Raw genomic sequence first — 17,942 nt, 5'->3', positions numbered from 1 at the left:
TAAACGATTTATAGATTTTTGTTGAAGGAAGTACTACATATATTGATTTTTTTATATAGGAAGAATCATTAGTGGGGGGGTCCTAGTGTCACGATCATGGGCTTGGGCTTTAACAAGCAAATTGTGCGGCCTTCAATGGAGCTTTAGGTTCTAGTGTCATGATCACAGTCTTGATTTTTAATCGAGCGAATTGTAAAACCTTAAGCAGAGCGATAGGACTTTGTGTCACGGGCCTAAGCTATAATTATGCGGCCTTACAAGAAGAATTCGTTTAAAATTGCTTAAATCAATCTGGATGCTCCGAAACTAAAAAGTTACTAAGTGAAACAAGCAAAAAGGTATAATAAAAAAAAACCTCTAAATACTTTTTATATATTGATTAAGCAAGCTAAAAAGTAAGAAAAACTATAAATGCACCGAAACTAAAATGCTATTAAGCGAAACAGGCAAAAAGCAAGAAAAGTAAAAGAAAAAAAAACTCTAAATACTCCATATATTGATTATTCAAGCAGAAAGTAAGAAAAACTCTAAATATTTGTTATGTATTGATCACTCAATGGTAAATGATACAAAAAGCCTCAATATAGCTCCCTTTAATGGCATAAACTAAATTACACAAGGTTCACATTTAAACTTATCTACAATATAAAATTTTAAGAAAGTTTGAGTTCCTATTAATTGTACATTGAATAACTCACTTTGACACTAATCTATAATATAGAGTTGTAAGAAAAACTAAACTTTCTACTATCTTATGTTTAGAATACAAATTACTCGAATGTTTATCGGATCAAGAGCAATTTAACTCGATAATGAGCGCCTTAGTCACAAACCTTGATGCACGGGTCTTAACACTAGCATAGGTGTCTTTTTGGGCTGAACTTTCGTAGCTTGATTGTTGGGGTCTCAACCTTCATCTTGCCGGTCCATTTCCACTTTGGATGTTGGATTGGATGGTCACGGTGATGAACTAATCTCATTCATCACATTGGTCAAAACTCTAATTACCAGCAACTCAACATACACTTGCGATTTACCATAGTTTTTACTGCATATTTTTTTCTTTGATTGCCAGAAAAAAATGAAAGTGACTAATCGATATGAACAAGCTAATGCAGAAATGAGTTGCTGATCATCAAAGGACTGGGATCAAACATAGCCAATTGGAGGAGCTCCCCGTCACGTTCAAGTGCTGCCATGTGTTGTTCATCCAAGGTCACCCATGCTTCTATGCCATCACCAGCTACTATGTCCACCAGAATGATGAGATTCATGTACACTGCATTTTCCATCCCAAAACTGCTGACCCATACAGGTTTTCCCCATCCAAAATCAGCTTCGTAAAACCCCAACTTACACCAACTGGTGAACCCATAATGCTCCAGTCCTTCTTTGGAGACCTCATCACCTATTTCTGTAAGAGCTTTAGAAAACAGAGATTTCCCTTGATCATTATCTCTTAGTTTCTTTATAACGTCACCATCAACCCTTGATATTGCTTCCCTCAACCGTCCTACCAAGTCAGGCAAATCTGACAAATTCTCAGCCTTGCTACTTTTCGCTGATGCTACCCACAGGAGATTCCCCGTAGAGTTCTCCATGTTGTGCGCCATTCTTCTCCGTAGATTCACTATGTGGGTCAATAAAGAAGGTCTACTGCTATGGCGACCATTTTTTTCTTTGGAAGCGGCCATGGTGCACTTCCATAAGAAAGCTGAAACAGTCTCAACTCGAGTAGGACATCGGACGCCTGAGATGGTAGCTTGGGCCTTGAGAGCGGCTACTGATGAAGCACCGAATACGATTCTCCTAGTAACACTCTTGCCTTTCTTGAACAAAGAACCCCACATCCTCAGTGATGAATCCCTAAGCCACATATCATCGGTGGCGGGGAACAAAGACGTAGAAATGAAGTTGGGATATATAACTTCCTTACAGCCACGAGCTGTTGCAGTCCACGCTTTGAGAAAGGTGCTTAGGGCGGCACCGTCGAGAATCTTATGTGAAATGCATATGCCAATGGCCATACCGCCACAGCGGAACATGTTCACTTGAATATTGGTCACACAAGTTCCTGCAACCGGTTCCTTCGAATTGAAGTCGCGGGGAAGGAATTTAGGCAACAAGAGGAGGTCGGGTCGATTGAGAAACTCGTGGAGATGACAGTTCACTCGAGCTTCAACGAAATAAGCTCCTTGGTCGTCGCACGTGATGGACAAATCGTCTTTCATCCTTCCTGCAAGAGGGTAAAAGCGTGTTAAGGTGTCGGATAAAGATTTCTTCAGCAGCTCGAATCTGTTGGGATCCATCTCGAGATGGCTAGTGGATTCATAATCCATAGGGTAAAACAGGATGGTAGGAGCATATGGAGCTGGAATAAGCTGGTCCAAAAGCGAAAGTTTGAAGATTTTAAGGTGTGGAGGTGTTGGAGAAGATGGTTTTACGAGTTGCGTAGAAATGATTTCCACTTCCATTTTCAGTATTTTTGTCTTAACTAAATCCACTTAGTTTTTGAGCAAGGACTAATAGCTTCAACCTACATATATATATATATGCAAAGGTGAAATGTCTAGAGTGAGATCATCACCAAGCACTCATTTACAAAGAGTCCTCTGCTGTCGTTTACTGTAATTTTAGAGCAGAGGCGAATCCTTTTAACATTAGATGCTGTTCCTTCTAAGATTGGATGACATATAGAGGAAGTCGGATTTGTCAAATAAAGAGACTAAAGCTACCACCAAATTGATCCTCTAGTCTCCACGTCCTTGTCCTTGTTATCATCGTCTCCAGTCTTATTTCTTTGGTTTATTGATAATATTGAAAAGGTTAAATTATGATATTACTCCCTGTACTTATCCAAAATATGAGTTTTAATCATTGTACTTTAAAAGTTGAAAATACAACCTCCTATTTTTTAGGTTAAAAATACCAGTTCAACCATTATTGTTGTTTATAATTTTTGTCAAAATTTTGTAATTTAACATATTTATTTTTTGTTACTCATATGTAACACTATATGAAGAGTCAAATCAACATATCAAAAAAAGAAAATTTTGATAAAAAAAATACTAACAATGTGGACAAGTTTGATGGGAAATGTAGATGATACCGAGGTTTCTGCTTACCTGATGGACCCTAACACTAGTGCGAACTGATATTCAGACCCTTTAATTAATTGATTAATTAATCATACCACCAAGCTTTTGTTTTGGGGACTTAGTAGTTGTTTTATGGAAGATTTGCCGTCCGAATCTCAAAGAACTTGTGCTATATTCATGCAACATGTCAAGCCAAGCATCTCTTTATAGGAATATATTTTGTGTTTCCTCCACCATATCTCTTGTTATCATCTCTGAAATGATCATCATCATGTGACATAATATTCACCGCAAGTGATCCTTACTAACAATCGAATTAGCGCAGTTGGAAAATGCATATGAAGCTGCGAATCTAGTCACCTCACTCGATTGTTGTTGCCACAGTTCCTATTGTTTGTTTTTTGGTACGTGGGCTCATTACATGGAAAAAAATACGCCCCACTTTATTTCTACACGTGCATTCCTTATCTAGATGTTGCATTTTGTCAAAGTGAAATGCTTCTTTTGAGCCATTCATTCTTTTCTCTACATACGCTAATTCCTGGAAATTCATTGTGTTTGCATTTTAGTCAAAGTGGATTGCTTCTTGTGGCCTACTTTTCTTTTTTTGAATCCTTATACATGGAAAAAACAATGCCCCCAATTATTTCTATGTAGGCCACTTGTTTGAAATTTCCTTATTTAGCTGTTGCGTTTGGTCAATATGGATTGTAATTCGAATTTTACCCTGTGGTTTGTCCATTACCATTTTAAAGTTTCGCCCACTAATTTAAATATGAGTATTTTATTTTTATTTTCTAAAAGATTAAAGCCACTCGATTTGTTTGAGATAATTATTAATTTTTAACTTATAAATTGTAAATTGAACCAAGATGAATAATTTAAATACGAATAAATTACCTTATTAATCATCTAAGTACTAATAAACTAATAAATTTTTTATGACTCATTTATAAAAATTTAAAAAATTATAAAAATGAAAAAAAGACGAGAGAGAAGAGAAGAATATTATAGACACTCAACAGCAATTTGTTACTTCACCTTACAACTAATAACAGCCACTAAAAAGTATCGTTTCATTATTAGGTTCTTATCCGCTGAACGACGCCGTTTCATTTATTACAAAAAATCTAAACGTTATTTTATCCTACCTTTTAAAGTTGGTATATAATCATTTTAATTCTCAACATTTATATATTTTATCAAATTAGTCTTAGTTTTAAAATTTTTAACTCTCTGTATTTTAATATTTTTTTGCACTTTAATATTTCTTTGTGACGTTAAAGATAAATTTTAAAAGAATGAGAACATATAAAAATTATTATCTTATATTTTTGGGTGTTTTCATTTTTAGTATATTTTCTCTATTAAATTTAACTAATAAATTTATTTTTTAGGTGAAAAAAAGAAAAGTAAAATTAAAAAGAAAAACCAAATTACATACGTCTAAATGTTAAGGATTAATTTTTTTTAGAATCAATACTAAATTGACACAAAGCATAAATGTTGAGGATCAAAATTGTTAGTATGCCAATTTTAAAAGCTACCAAATTTTATTATTGCTAATCAATTGATTATTAGAAAAAACAAAATCAAATAATTGAATAACTATTTTGCAATTTTTTATAATTAAATCACAAAAAAAAACCTTACCACTAATTGACTTCTCACCACCCTGTGTAGTTTGTACTTTAAATAATAACAAAAAATTAAAACTGAAACTCAACTTAAATTATGACTAAAACTGATTACCCGTAGTCATTATCAAATTTCAGTTAAAGCTTAATTAATTGACCGAACAAGTCTAATTCGATTAATCAATCGATTAACAAATCTAATTTAGTCGAAGTTTGATTAATAATTTTTTTCGAAGTTCGACTATTAGTTAATTCAGTTTAAAATCGGATAATTAATCAAACTTAATAATTAATAATACAAATTATATGTAGTTTTATTTCGGTTAATTCTGTTAAATAAACATTATCAAATTTTTTTGGATATGTTTTATACTTGTTTTGACCAAAAAAAATAAAAACATATAAATTTCAGTTAATCAATTGAATTAACTGAAATATTTTAGTTCAGTTAATTTTTTTAAAATAAATTTAATTCAATTAATGATTAAAAATTAAAAAAATTGATTAATTTAATTAATACTAATTCTATCCTATTAATGGTTGTAATCACTTCTCTCATTTTGCATCCCTTTTGTCTCGATCTTGACCGCTTACCTGTGTACTTTGGATGTGGGCTATTGGGCCTTTTAATTTAATTAGTGGCTTAGTTTTCAAGCAAGGCCTTTTATGGTAAGTATCCACTGTCCATCACCATCTCTTACCAAACCTACCATTTAAATCTGAGTATATTGTAAGCAGTCAAAAATCAAAGGATATGACCGTTTGAAACGCTCCCTCATCTCTCATTTCCAATTTCAAAATTTAAACCTTACTTCACTGTCTCGCAAAAAAACAGCCGACATACTGAATCAAAAAAGTATTAAAAATAACAACACCCAAGAAAAGTAACCAAAGCCAACGCCTCAAAAAGTTGAAACAGTCTCGACGATTCAAACATAACTTCTGCTCTCACAATCTTTCTCGACAAGCTTCGTTAATATTCTGTTTGAAACTCCGCAGTTTCTCCGTAAGAGGGGAAAATTAGACAACATGTCTAAGATGAGGTACGATCGTAAGCCTCCGCTTGCTAAATCGCCTATCCGCGTACGACCCCGTCGAGTCCTCCGTTCCAACTCAACCTCCCTGCAAACCCCGCCAGGTTTCTACGGTTATAACTAGTGATTCATTTCGTTTTCCTTTTTTTTTTTTGGTTTGGTTTGGTTTTTTAATTGGGAGTAAATGTTTGTTTGTAAAGGTTCTTTGACGAAATCCCAAAAGCCGGTTCGTGCTTGGACAGGCGAAGAATCAGTGATTCGACCCGAATATCGGTCCATTTCTTGCGAGTTACAGGCTTTGGCTACGATGGTTAAACGTGAAGTTGGGAATGGGGAAAAGGAAAACGCTGGTTTTGGTGAGACCAGTGTGGGCGCCAAGTCGACTAGTCTGTTTGAGAGAGGCAGGTTCTACGAGGAGTACTCGGCGAGGAGAAACGAGAGGCTTAAGAGAAGGAAAGGCGAAACCGGGACGGAGTCAAAGAGTGGGCACCATCATGGACTTGGTGTAACCATTGAATCATCAAAGAAAAGAGAGTCGAAGAAGCTGGAGAGCTTGAGGAAATCGGTGTCTGCTGCTTATTCCATGGAGAGGAATGAGAGTCAGACTCCCAGGTATCTGCTCCGAAGCATGAGCAAGGCTAACGAGAATAAGTATAAGAAGCCTCCCCTTGCTGTCAATAATTACAACTCGTCTATGTCTGTGACAGGCACTGCAAGCAAAACTACGACTAGACGAGTTGGTAGAAGGGTCTGAAAATTGAAAGCTGGATTTCTCTTAGGCTTTGTTTTTTTTAAAGAAATTTGGGCTTCCATTTTTTTTAATGGATTATGATTATGCTTTGGATTTAGTAGGTAAATGTTTTTGTTTGATGAATATGAATAGGAGATGCTCAAATATTTGTAGCATTCAGTTTTTTTATTTTCTTGTTAAACAAAAGCATAGAAACAAAGAAAAGGATTTGCTGAATATGAAATTTGCTGCTTCTCTTCATTCATCAACAGTTATGAGAAGCTATAAAAATTGTTTGCTTTGAGTCTTCACTCCTTCAAACATCTGCTTTGAGTTTCTCTGTGACCAAAAGTTATTGAAACCTGTAGACAGTAGGAAACCGAATCAAATATAAAAGCCAATAACAAATATATGCTCTGATTTATTGATATTTAAATGACACAATTTAAGGACTTGCGGGGATCAGAGGACGGGGACGAGAACCAAAATGTGAATCATAAGAGCAAATCAGCAGACTCCAATCTGGCTGTATAATTTAATCTTTATAAAAAATTTTAAGTTAATATCATAAATCAGTGACAAGTGTAGGTTTTTCTTTTCAATCTGCTACTAGTCCTCCTGCTCGGAATGGTGTTTATACACAATTAACATCCCGGGCAAAGCCAAATTTGATCCAGCACTAGGATTTAGCGAAGAAGTGTAGCAAGTGATCAGCATAAAGAAAGAAGAGAGCGAAACGATGAGCCGGAGCTTGGGCATTCCGGTGAAGCTGTTACATGAGGGTTCAGGTCAGGTGGTAACGGTGGAACTCAAGAGCGGAGAGCTTTACAGAGGAAGCATGATCGAATGCGAGGATAACTGGAATTGCCAGCTCGACAACATCACCTTCACTGCTAAAGTACTTCTCTTTTCTCTCTTACCTTCGTTTGTTTTCCTTTTAGCTGTTCGATAGTTTATGAGTTTGATTTCTTCATCTCAGCCAGTGATAAACCTTAAAATGCTTTAATATTTGATGTTAGGTGTAGGCATTGTGTGACGGACATCCCGTACTTAAGTTTATAAACGGGTTAAATCCTAGGAGACAGATAGTGGGGGCTATGACTGGGTAATCACTCTACTTTGTCTTTGGATTTTATTTATTGTTGTTTATAGACACAAACAAATTTAGGCTTGAAATCGTATCTTATAAAATTCATGTAGTTACCCGATTTAATGAAATGTTTTAGTTCCTTGCATCTTGGTTCTTTTCTTCATATAATTAATTCCTTTGCAATGAGGGTTGCATTGGGGAAATCAGATATTTACTCAGAATGTACCGGTTTTCTTTCCAAGGAAAATCATTGTGATTTAAGTGCCTGTATTTTCCATTTATATATTCAGAAATCAGAAGTAGACATCCCTTTCAAAAGCATGTTCGCCTTCTCTTTGGCTTTTGCTTCTTTGTTTTCTTCCTCTCCTTTACATCAAATTGTAAGTGATTCTACAATTATTTGCTTTGCCTTCACTTCAGGATGGAAAGGTATCACAGCATGAGCATGTTTTCATTCGAAGTAATAAAGTCAGGTATCATGTCTCCTTCTCTTCGTCTTGTACCGTTGTTTTTTATAGGATTTAAAGGTGGAGTAGTATTTGAGGGTAGTCAAGTAGGGTTTGCTTATGTTCTGATCAGACTGTTTTTATATTAAAATTTGGTTGTATTTTGACAGATTTATGGTCATACCAGACATGTTGAAAAATGCTCCTATGTTCTAACGTCTGGATGCTAAAATCAAGGTGTGTATCTACTTGCAGGTTATGTATTTTCTTACACTATGCACATGTTAGAAGATTTCTAACATATTTCATAAGTTCTTGAAGGGTAAGAGCTCATCTCTTGGAGTTGGCAGAGGTAGAGCAGTTGCCATGAGAGCCAAAGTAAGTCCACCTTTCCCGTAATTAAGATGAAACCCACATATTGGTTGCTTGTCTATTTAGTAATGTCTTTAACTTGTTCTTGTGCTCCAATCTTTTAACTTTTATTTTTCCTTTTAACATGCTCAAGCTGCTGGCCGAGGCACAACAGCCGGTAGAGGTGTTGAACCATCTGTTCGAAGGTAACTTTGTCTTGTTAAGTGCATTGCGGTCTCTTCTGTCAGGAGCAGCGTTCATCATTGAGGCTACCTGAGAATTACCTTTACTTTAAAAACCAAAATTGTGCTCCTCATATTTGAGGTCAAAGGGTTCTCTTTCATTTGTTGATTCCTGAGAATTGCCACGAGTTTAGGAACTAAATTTGTACTCATATTTGAGGTAAAAGGGTACTCATTCATGATGTTGATTCCTGAGAATTGCCTTGAGGTAAAAGGGTACTCTTTCATTATGTTGATAAAGACGAAACTAGATTGAGGCGAAGTAATTTTGCCCGCATATGTAACCGGATGACTGCTCATTTTCTGTATGAATGAATTGAAATTTTGAAATGATGTTATATACAATGGCTTTCTTGTTCATGAGGCACGGGTATTTTCCAGGATTTGATAAAGCATGCACATCTAATTTTGTGTTTATAGGTTAGTGCAAAGATGCAAAATATAATCTGACCCAGCACCTGTAATGCCATTATGCCATAAAGGAATACGAATCTTTTTGCAGTCAACAGCTTTATATAATCATTTGAATGTAAGTAAAAGTGAACAATGGTAATCTCGGTAGTCTCCAATATACAACACAAAGAACTATCTACCTCTGATCACTATGATATCAAGTGTATCGGTGGATTTAAGTGTAGAAGATGCACCTGCCTTGTGCAGAGATGGGCGTTGGCTTTTATGATATCAAGTGTATAGGTGATGTATTGTATCTTGAGGGCGAATGACCCACAACAACATACTTTTACATGGAGTTGCCATGTTACATATTTTCGATCAAGGGATTTTTTCAGTGGCAGGAATCGCACGAGGTAAATTCAGTTCTCAACGTCAACTGCATAAATTTTATTTGGTAGAACTGTACGCGGTGGTAGGTCAAAAAAAAAAAAAAACTTGAAAAGGAACTGCTATTGGAAAACGCCAGAATAGATGCACATATTAATTTCACATTCAACGGAAGTAACCATACAGCTCCAGGAAGCAAATGCATAAGTTCCAGGGGTTTGAGGCATCCGTGGTCAGACCAGTGAGTAGAACCCTGAAGAATCTAAATGGAAGCAGAGCATTTGGTCCAGTTACAGGCCATGATGCAAACTGACCTGGCTTGCACATTGTTTGGTCATTCTCGTGCACTCTCAAATCTATCCAAGTCTTTCCATCCATACAACCCTGGAACGTCGAGGAGAGTTAAATTACAGTGCTTCCACTGTTTAGAATTTACTTAATAGTACATATTTACCTGAAATTTCCAATTCCTTATGTATGCCCTGGAGCCGTCCTGTCTCAATGTGTAGTAGTTGCACATAAGCTGCATTAATCACATTTGGCATTTAGAAGATTGTTACAGTTACTCAGAGCGACACTTCCACTTAAATTCTTTTAGTAGAGCCGAGCACACTCAAATTAACCCGGTACATACTTATGACTGTAAGAGACCAACAGACACCAGGAACTTGTTCGCTCACAGCTTACTACAACTAAATGAACGATCTTTTAGTATGGCAGGTTAATAAGAGGAAGAATAGAGCAGAAACCTGATGATCTTTGCCAATGTCAACCATCCACCATGCACAGATATTTCCGTTTTCCATACGGGGCCCAGCAAAACATGTTCCCTGATGCAGGGCATACCATTTAGTTCGAGCAAAATAATGAATGCATTATGCTTTAGGCTTGTTGTAGAGACCTTTGAAAAGGTTTGGTTCATCATACCTGGTAAGTTCTTGATACCAAAACCTTGGGATCTGTGTGCCTTGAAGCAGGGCTGCTAGCTGTAATAGTAATTCTCTGAAGCATGGAAAGTTAAAGAGGGGGTAAGGAACAGTAACTGCATTATGAAAAGAAAAATCAAAGAGGATTGATTCGAGTATTTCACCTTAGACAGAACAGGGTTAACCCAAGGATGTTCCCCATATGATGTCCCGGAGAAGTACAGAACTCCATTGCTATCCCCATCACATATATACTGTAGCTCCTTATAACTGGAACGTCTATGTTGAAATCTTTCACTTCACGAAATAGAAATCAGTGTTGGTCAATTCATTACCCAGGAACACTACTCCTAAGCCATTCAGTATTGGCTCTTTGGAAATTCATTTCAAACAGAATGCAGATAAATACCTAAAAGTCTTCTGTAACAAGTCTAGCATCAAAAGGCAAGATTTCTAAAATAGCTCTTTCAGAAAGAATCAAAAGACCATGACTATAAGACCTGCCCTGATGGGCAAGTGAGGATAACCACAAGCAAAATAAACCCTAAGAGAGGAGATGATAGTGGACTTAGTTTCTCTTCACTGTTTATGTGTTGAATTCTCAATCATAATTTCCATTTCTCACTAATGAAATTGACATTTTAGTTACGAATGTAAACCCCATATGAGCAAAATATCAAGATTTATAAGCACAAAACAGGACTTACTTCTGGTCATTTCCATGTGTTGCTGCTCCGCATTCTATATAATTAATGGCTTCCTTAACCTATTTCATTAAACAAGATACATTAGCCAAGGAGGAAACAAAAATATGGTATCAAAACACATATCCAAAATGTTTCTTCGAAGAGGAATGCAAACTTACAAGATCACCAAAAGCAGAAATCTGCGTGCTTAGACTGGTTTTTTCTAACTGCAACATCATTGAAAAAACAAAATAGCAGTTTATAGCCCGGCCATAGTCATATCATAGCACTCTTTGATACATACCCTTGGATCCAGGGTTTTTTTTTACCTTCTTTAGCAGGGGGTATGGCAATAAAGAGAACCGCACTGATGCAAGCAAGTCATTCACCAGTTTAAGCCTGTCCTTGAACACACATTCTAAGGTTGAATTTGTAATTAGCTCATTCACCACTTCCCATCCACACAATTTCTCTGATTTCATGTACCACATCAAAATTGCATCGAGAACCCTTTCTTCAGATATTACCGTTAGATCCGGATGCTGCAAGGAGTCGATAATTTATAACCATAAGGAAACCTATAAAATCCCAAGTCTAGCAATGTAGTAACCAAAAGAACCTTGACAGAGAAATAGAAATAATTTTAGCATATTTCTTTTAAGTTTCTCATCTCTATCCATATAACTATGTACTGACTAGCCACTTAAATTGTAGCATCATAAAGCCATCACTACACAGCTTCTCAGTCTCCATGTTGGAAATTATGTTCTATGGGTAGAGCATGTCAGCCTCATCCTAAGATAGCCAACATATCATACAAGTTTTGACAAGTGAAGACCCACCTGAATAATATTCCTAAAAGTTGTCTCGTCTAAAGAAATGAAGTCAAGGCTTGCAGTAGTGCAGTAGTCAAAGTGCATTGCAAACTTCCTTTCACAAGTTTCCTTGATAAGTTTACATGATGGGATTGAGGAAACTGCTTGGAGGATCGGACAGACAGAGTCCTGCAACAAAGTTCAACAGTTAGCTTCACAAGCAACAGCCATATTGTGAACATCTGTAGGACAACTAATTATATAAGCCCTATTGTCTGCTTCCTCGTCCATTAAACTTGTGCAAAATAGAAAAAGTTGTTGTATGACCATCTTCCACTAGAACTCCGTCCCTGCATGTAATATGTACATGAAAGGTATCAATATTTTTATAATTCATTATTTATAAAAGGGATCTCATCTTTTGTTTTCAGAACTCCGAAACCGCAACTCACTTCTCCGTTCTCTTAATTCTATTCATGCAAAAAAACATGTGACATTGGCAAGAAAGCATATCTGCATGGAAATACAAAATGATAAAATCAAATTATTCCATAAGCTATAGATCAATAAACTACCTCTGAGAGGCATTCTAAAAGCATTTTGCAGCATTCCTGATGAAGAAGAGAGATTCCGAATTTGTCAGATAACAGAAGGAGCTGGAGTAACAAGGTACCAAAGTCCTCATTATCCTCAATCCTGAGATCCCCGCAGTACATGAATTCAAGCATAGCCTTCAATGCTGCTGGAGAAACATCCCTTAAACAAACCTCAGGCGAGTTGCTCTCACACATTCCATTCGTGAACATCTGTAGGGCAATTAATTATATTAGTCAAAAACTGTTGACACAACCAAACTGACAACCAAAAACAAAAAAAGTTGAAATGAAGAGGAAACATGATGAGCACAAGGACCTCTTTCTTTTAGAAATAAATATGAAGGTTAACCACTCATTTTTTAATTAAACAAAAGTTTTGCCTATTTCAGTTCCTTCTCCAAAGGCAGCTGCCCTAGTGAGCAAATCCTAATGAAGATAGTTGGAATAAAACCTATATCAAACTGGAAGCTATTTGAGCTCACCATATTATAAATTTGATAGCAATGGCGAAGCAGAGAAAGCCAAACAAGAAAATCATTTCTTTATCCCAAAACTTTCAACTTAAATATTACGGTGACAAGCAATATCTTGGCAAGCTATAAGAAACATATCCTAACACAACTGCAGCTAAGTTCAATTTATATACAACTGCAAAAGACCTTTCAGTATTATTTCATAAGAGGTATGAGGACCTCACCTTTGTAAATGGGACACTATATAACCCGAGAATGACTTTATGAGCCCGAGCAATGAGACCTTGACCCTCAATGTAAATGCTAATGTCACTGTACTCGCCTGTTAAAAGCAATTGTTGGAGTCTCTGCATGTTTATTGGGAGCCCACAACAGAAATTTCCTCCAAAGTGGATATGAGAACTTGCATATGATAACTCCATAGTCTCACCCAAGTCCGACAACTTTTTGTTGGCTTTAAACCGCTCCATTGCTTCCTCACATTGCTTCACTAGTGGCATCACTTCGAACCGTAAAGCCAAACCCCACAACGAACTAAGTTGTGCCTCTGAAATCTTTGCCCAACAGACAGCAAGAAATAAGAAAACTCAAAAAGCCAAAAACATTGAAGCCTGTAGGCTTTAGGGGAAACATTAGTATTACCTGTGTTTGGCCTGCATATACATACTGAAGAAGCGCATGCAGAGTTGGATATGCTACCTGCTGTAGCTGAATAACATCTTCATGTGATGAGCTCAGACCAAAGTTCCCTGATGCTTGCAATATAACCTTATGAGCAGGGACAGACCTTGCCTCCTCACCAACAATGAACAACATATCAGATAATTCCCAACTCTCAAGAAAATTTTCAAGCCCCCATTTGTCATAGCCCGTTTGTTCATCTTCCAACTCCTCATCACCATCGCCATTGTATTCGCTGTTAACTTGCTTCCACAGCGACAAATGATTTTGAGTCAAGGGCAATACGTTAACATTCCTATAGCCAACATGTTTATCCCAGCTACTAAGGCCAACATACTGAACACTGCAATTTGGATTTGTATCTAGCCACTCAAACACAAGATTCTGAAAAGGGTATCTTCCTTTACCAATACTAATCAACCCATCGTAGATACTGATCCAATAACTCTGAAATGCAGAAGAACAACATAGACCAATACCTACCACATCAACCACAGTTTTCCCATCCACCTCAATTTTCAACCTACTGTTCCTATGGCTACCAATGATTACAGTATAATGAGGACTGTTATCCCTCTTATAATGATAGTGTTGACTTCCAACATTCTCCCTAAACACCACAGTAACATCATTGTGAGCGAAAGCATCGAATGATACACATCCTCTGCCAGCTTCACGGAATTTAAGATCCTTTATCCAAGCACACTCAAAGGGAGCGACCGTCAGGAACTTTTTCTCTTTCGTTTCCATATTTTTTCTTTCTCCCTAAATGAAAAAAAAAAACCCAATACTTTCCACTTACTTAGAACTTCAGCTAGAAAATCAGCCTTATTTATAGGAACCTGAGATAGCGAGGGGAGATATCACACACCACCTTTCATTTATCTGATAAAAAAACATATTAAAAAAAAGAAGAAAGAAGCAAGTTTAGATTAAATCTTACCTTGTAATTAATGAATCTAAAAAGCACATTACGATGCAAATCAAGACCAAGATCTCTCCAAAAACAGATGCTGATAAGTGATCAACTAAGGGGTTAACACTAAAGCAAAGGAGCAAGGAGTCAAACATCGCTATCAGATAGGACACTGGAAGGAGCTGGAATCGTGCAACTTGAAAAAAAATCTAAACCCACCCAGCTGCTTCACCCTCGCTATCAATCCTACGCCACATTCTTATCCAACCACAACACCAATACGCAATAAAAAATATCTCCAAAGGCAACCTTAAAATAAGCCCAAGAAAGTCCACACAACAGACAAAATACAAGACATAAGATAGACAGCCATGCTCACCACGCAATCATCACTTATGACAACATTATTTTATATATCTATATATTATATATACTTATATACCTGGAAATTTTCACGGAGGCAATTCTTTTCCCCCCTCTGATTTTCAATTACCTGGCACTAACGGGGCCATAAATGAAAGGAAGTACTTTGGATCCAGGAAAATGAGTAGTCCATCATTTAAAGAAAACGTGGGTAGGTTATCTCTTAAGCAGGCAAACTTGATTTTTTGATAATAAAATATAATTTCCAAAATAGAAGTTCAAAATATCTGAAAATGAAATGAATTTTATGGCTAAAATTTGGTGATGGTAGAATCGATGGTGAAACGTGGCGAAGACTGCGTGGCAGCTGTGGATGTTTATGTGACATTGACACGTAAAAGAACGCAACGAGATTTTATTTTATTTTTTGCGCTTGTCCCTGTCTTTGTCTGATGATGATTGTGAAGTCAGATTACATTTGGATCGCTGCTTCTTTTTTCTTTTTTTTTTTAAGTTTGTAATTTTAATTTCTGGACACATTAGAACCATCGACTTTAGTAATCTGTTTTATTAAAATAAGAGATCAACCATTCTTTCCTGTTTTATTTTTACTAAAAATAAGAGATTATTCAAGATTTTATAATTTATTATTATATATTATTAGCCAATGGAACAATTCCGTTGTAGTCTAGGTGGTTAGGATACTCGGCTCTCACCCGAGAGACCCGGGTTCAAGTCCCGGCAACGGAACAAATATTTTTCAAATGATTTTTTCAGTCCTTTGTAGGACAAAGTCGTAATTTTGGGGCCCAAAATTTATCAGATGACTATCAGATTACTGCGATGGCCGATGGCTTCGTGATTGGGCCATTAGGGTTTCCATTCCAATATACACTGACACAATGCAACTCTTCCGCTTAGTCATTTATAATGACTAATATGTTACTGTATTAATTTAATTTTTATATTATTTAAAAATTAAATAAATTTAAATTGTAACAAAATTAATATTTATTATATTAATTCCATAATTATTAAATAAACAAATTTAGTATTTATACTTTTAAAAAATCAAAAAAAATTAAATTGTAATAAAATTAATATTTATTATATAAGATTTGTCTTAAAATTTGTTCTTTTTAAATACAATTCAATTTTAAATAAAAAATTTCATTTGCCCATGATAAAAACTTAAAAAAATGTTAATTCTATTAAATAGTAAATAATATTTTTTTAAACAATAATCATTAACTTTATTTTATTTTAACTTTATTTGATTCTTTTAAATAATATAATAATTAAATTAATTTATCTAATAATATAAAATTTAATTTAATCAAGTACTAAAAATAGGGAGATTTTTTTCAATTACATTCCTTGTACACATCTTAACTCAATGCCTTGTGTTTCACATACTTTCTCCTTTAAAAAAAAAGGAAAAAGAAATGGTATAGCAAAGGAGAGAAAAATAGAAACAACGTTGAAACATGAAAATATAAAACAAAAGGCATGCTCGAAATCACACATTGTTACATTGTCGGATAATAAATTTATTTGATTTAACTTGGAAATTAAAAAAAAAAGACCTGTATAAACTTAGATCAAATTATTACATCTTTGGGTGAAGAAGCAATGTTGTGGATAAAGCTCACCCTACCCCATAAAAACTCGCTAATGTTCTAAGGACTTTATTCCACACGTGTTATCATAGGAGTGGTCCATGTCACACCTTACATAAATGTTCACGTATTTTCTCTCCCAAAAATCCAAAGCTTTGTTTTGGATAAGGATCAAGGAACCAAAACAAAGTTGTCATGTTTTTTTTTTTTTTTTTCTTACATTTCTCTGTCATAAAACAATTTCATGATATCCAATCCATAAATATCGGGCGGGGATTTCAATTTCTCGCTTACTTCTTGTTTTAAATATCTCAAGCTTATTCTATATGAATGGAGTTGTGTTTAATTCATGCTTGAATCACAATTAATAACTAATTAATTGATTTTATATATGATATAATTTATTGTGATGAGAAGTAATAACCTATTTTAAGTCTATTTGTTCATTAAAAAATATTTATGAGTTACTACTTTAAAAAATAATATATTCCTTCCACGTAAAAAAATTCTGATTTATTTTTAATTATAATTATTTCCACGTACTTTTTAATTATAATATGTTTATAATCATAATTTATTTAGACATTAATTTTTTTATATAAAATATCTATACTATTATTAAAACACGAGTTACCAAATCAATTATGAAATTATAGAAATACTTTTTTTTTCTAAATTATAGCTAGTATTATTATGATATTTTTATTATTTCATACTTTTAAAACATCTTTCAATAAAATTGTTAGAATTAAGTGACCGAAATCATTATTTAAATAAAATACAATGGTAAAATAAAATAAAAGTAAAATCCATATATCTTTTATTTTATTTTAAAATAATGTTTTTTAAACCTTATTAAATTCCATCTATTTTATATTAATTAGAATAAGGTGTATTATCATTACCGAAGTTTTATTTTTTTACAAAAATAATTACAAATTTAAAAATTGAACACATATTTAATCGTATTAAAATTCAATGTAAAAAATTATAAAGAAAATGAAAAAATCACTACACAATTTTTTGACAATGACCTTTTTGAACATCTAACTTTACAAAAAATGTAATTTTAGCTTTCTAGTTAATTTTTCGTCTTTTTTAGCCAATGAACTTGATTTTTTTGTCAAAACACCTAATAATGGATGAAAATTTTTACATTTTTTTAACTTTATTGACATGGCATACACATGGATCGTCATACGAACAATATATCACTAAATAATAATATTTAAAAATTTTTAAATTAAATAAATTAAAAATATATATTTTAAAATTAAAATCACTAAAATTATTAAAAAGTATACTTTTTTTAATATTTTAAATTTTTTAAAAATTAATTAAATGTTGACATATCATTCATATGGTAATCCACGTGTATGCTACATAAACAAAGTTAATAAAACTTGATTTTCCCATCTATTATGAGATGATTTGACAAAAAAAATTGAAATTTCAA

General features: G+C 34.5%; 4 protein-coding genes and 1 non-coding gene across 6 annotated transcripts; 3 read left to right on the top strand and 2 right to left on the bottom strand.

Annotated features, from left to right (window-relative positions):
• Window positions 1-1,109: 1,109 nt before the first annotated feature.
• LOC107902678 (stemmadenine O-acetyltransferase) lies at window positions 1,110-2,474 on the bottom strand. The gene has a single exon (XM_016828816.1). It carries the CDS (start codon window positions 2,472-2,474, stop codon window positions 1,110-1,112), a length of 1,365 nt encoding a protein of 454 aa, XP_016684305.1.
• Window positions 2,475-5,480: 3,006 nt separating this feature from the next.
• On the top strand, window positions 5,481-6,675 carry LOC107905768 (uncharacterized). The gene is made up of 2 exons (XM_016832517.2): window positions 5,481-5,873; window positions 5,970-6,675. Exons 1-2 carry the CDS (start codon window positions 5,765-5,767, stop codon window positions 6,521-6,523), a joined length of 663 nt encoding a protein of 220 aa, XP_016688006.1. The 5' UTR covers window positions 5,481-5,764; the 3' UTR covers window positions 6,524-6,675.
• Window positions 6,676-7,238: 563 nt separating this feature from the next.
• Window positions 7,239-8,663, top strand: LOC107902677 (small nuclear ribonucleoprotein SmD3a). The gene is made up of 4 exons (XM_016828815.1): window positions 7,239-7,397; window positions 7,880-7,969; window positions 8,357-8,413; window positions 8,541-8,663. The coding sequence occupies exons 1-4, from the start codon at window positions 7,239-7,241 to the stop codon at window positions 8,661-8,663; spliced, it is 429 nt and encodes a 142-aa protein (XP_016684304.1).
• Window positions 8,664-9,121: 458 nt separating this feature from the next.
• Window positions 9,122-15,096, bottom strand: LOC107905766 (BTB/POZ domain-containing protein At2g30600). Of its 2 annotated transcripts, none has more exons than XM_016832516.2 (13): window positions 14,947-15,096; window positions 13,550-14,473; window positions 13,132-13,461; window positions 12,414-12,644; window positions 11,866-12,027; window positions 11,353-11,565; window positions 11,203-11,250; window positions 11,045-11,103; window positions 10,502-10,634; window positions 10,339-10,413; window positions 10,161-10,241; window positions 9,866-9,934; window positions 9,122-9,795 (listed from the first exon to the last, which is right to left on the bottom strand). In XM_016832516.2, exons 2-13 carry the CDS (start codon window positions 14,336-14,338, stop codon window positions 9,577-9,579), a joined length of 2,409 nt encoding a protein of 802 aa, XP_016688005.1. In that variant the 5' UTR covers window positions 14,339-14,473; window positions 14,947-15,096; the 3' UTR covers window positions 9,122-9,576. The 2 variants fall into 2 exon arrangements, with proteins under 2 accessions (XP_016688005.1, XP_016688004.1); XM_016832515.2 differs by lacking the exon at window positions 14,947-15,096 and adding an exon at window positions 14,532-14,793 and having other exon boundaries at window positions 13,550-14,430.
• A 448-nt stretch (window positions 15,097-15,544) lies between these two features.
• Window positions 15,545-15,617, top strand: TRNAE-CUC (transfer RNA glutamic acid (anticodon CUC)). Its single transcript has one exon. It is a non-coding gene; the product is annotated as a tRNA-Glu (tRNA).
• Window positions 15,618-17,942: the final 2,325 nt, after the last annotated feature.

Source organism: Gossypium hirsutum, chromosome A05, assembly GCF_007990345.1.
Source record: "Gossypium hirsutum isolate 1008001.06 chromosome A05, Gossypium_hirsutum_v2.1, whole genome shotgun sequence".
NCBI classification, from domain to species: Eukaryota; Viridiplantae; Streptophyta; class Magnoliopsida; order Malvales; family Malvaceae; genus Gossypium; species Gossypium hirsutum.
Note: the sequence above shows the minus strand (reverse complement) of the source record. Positions and strands in the feature narration are given on the sequence as shown.

Coding starts and splice junctions, on each gene's coding strand:
- LOC107905768 (XM_016832517.2), top strand. CDS start 5,765: ATGTCTAAGATGAGGTACGATCGTAAGCCTCCGCTTGCTAAATCGCCT. Junction 5,874..5,969: donor CTCCCTGCAAACCCCGCCAG/GTTTCTACGGTT, acceptor TTGTTTGTAAAG/GTTCTTTGACGAAATCCCAA.
- LOC107902677 (XM_016828815.1), top strand. CDS start 7,239: ATGAGCCGGAGCTTGGGCATTCCGGTGAAGCTGTTACATGAGGGTTCA. Junction 7,398..7,879: donor ACATCACCTTCACTGCTAAA/GTACTTCTCTTT, acceptor TTATATATTCAG/AAATCAGAAGTAGACATCCC. Junction 8,414..8,540: donor CAGTTGCCATGAGAGCCAAA/GTAAGTCCACCT, acceptor AACATGCTCAAG/CTGCTGGCCGAGGCACAACA.
- LOC107902678 (XM_016828816.1), bottom strand. CDS start 2,474: ATGGAAGTGGAAATCATTTCTACGCAACTCGTAAAACCATCTTCTCCA.
- LOC107905766 (XM_016832516.2), bottom strand. CDS start 14,338: ATGGAAACGAAAGAGAAAAAGTTCCTGACGGTCGCTCCCTTTGAGTGT. Junction 13,462..13,549: donor TATATGCAGGCCAAACACAG/GTAATACTAATG, acceptor TGTTGGGCAAAG/ATTTCAGAGGCACAACTTAG. Junction 10,635..11,044: donor ACACATGGAAATGACCAGAA/GTAAGTCCTGTT, acceptor TATTTCGTGAAG/TGAAAGATTTCAACATAGAC.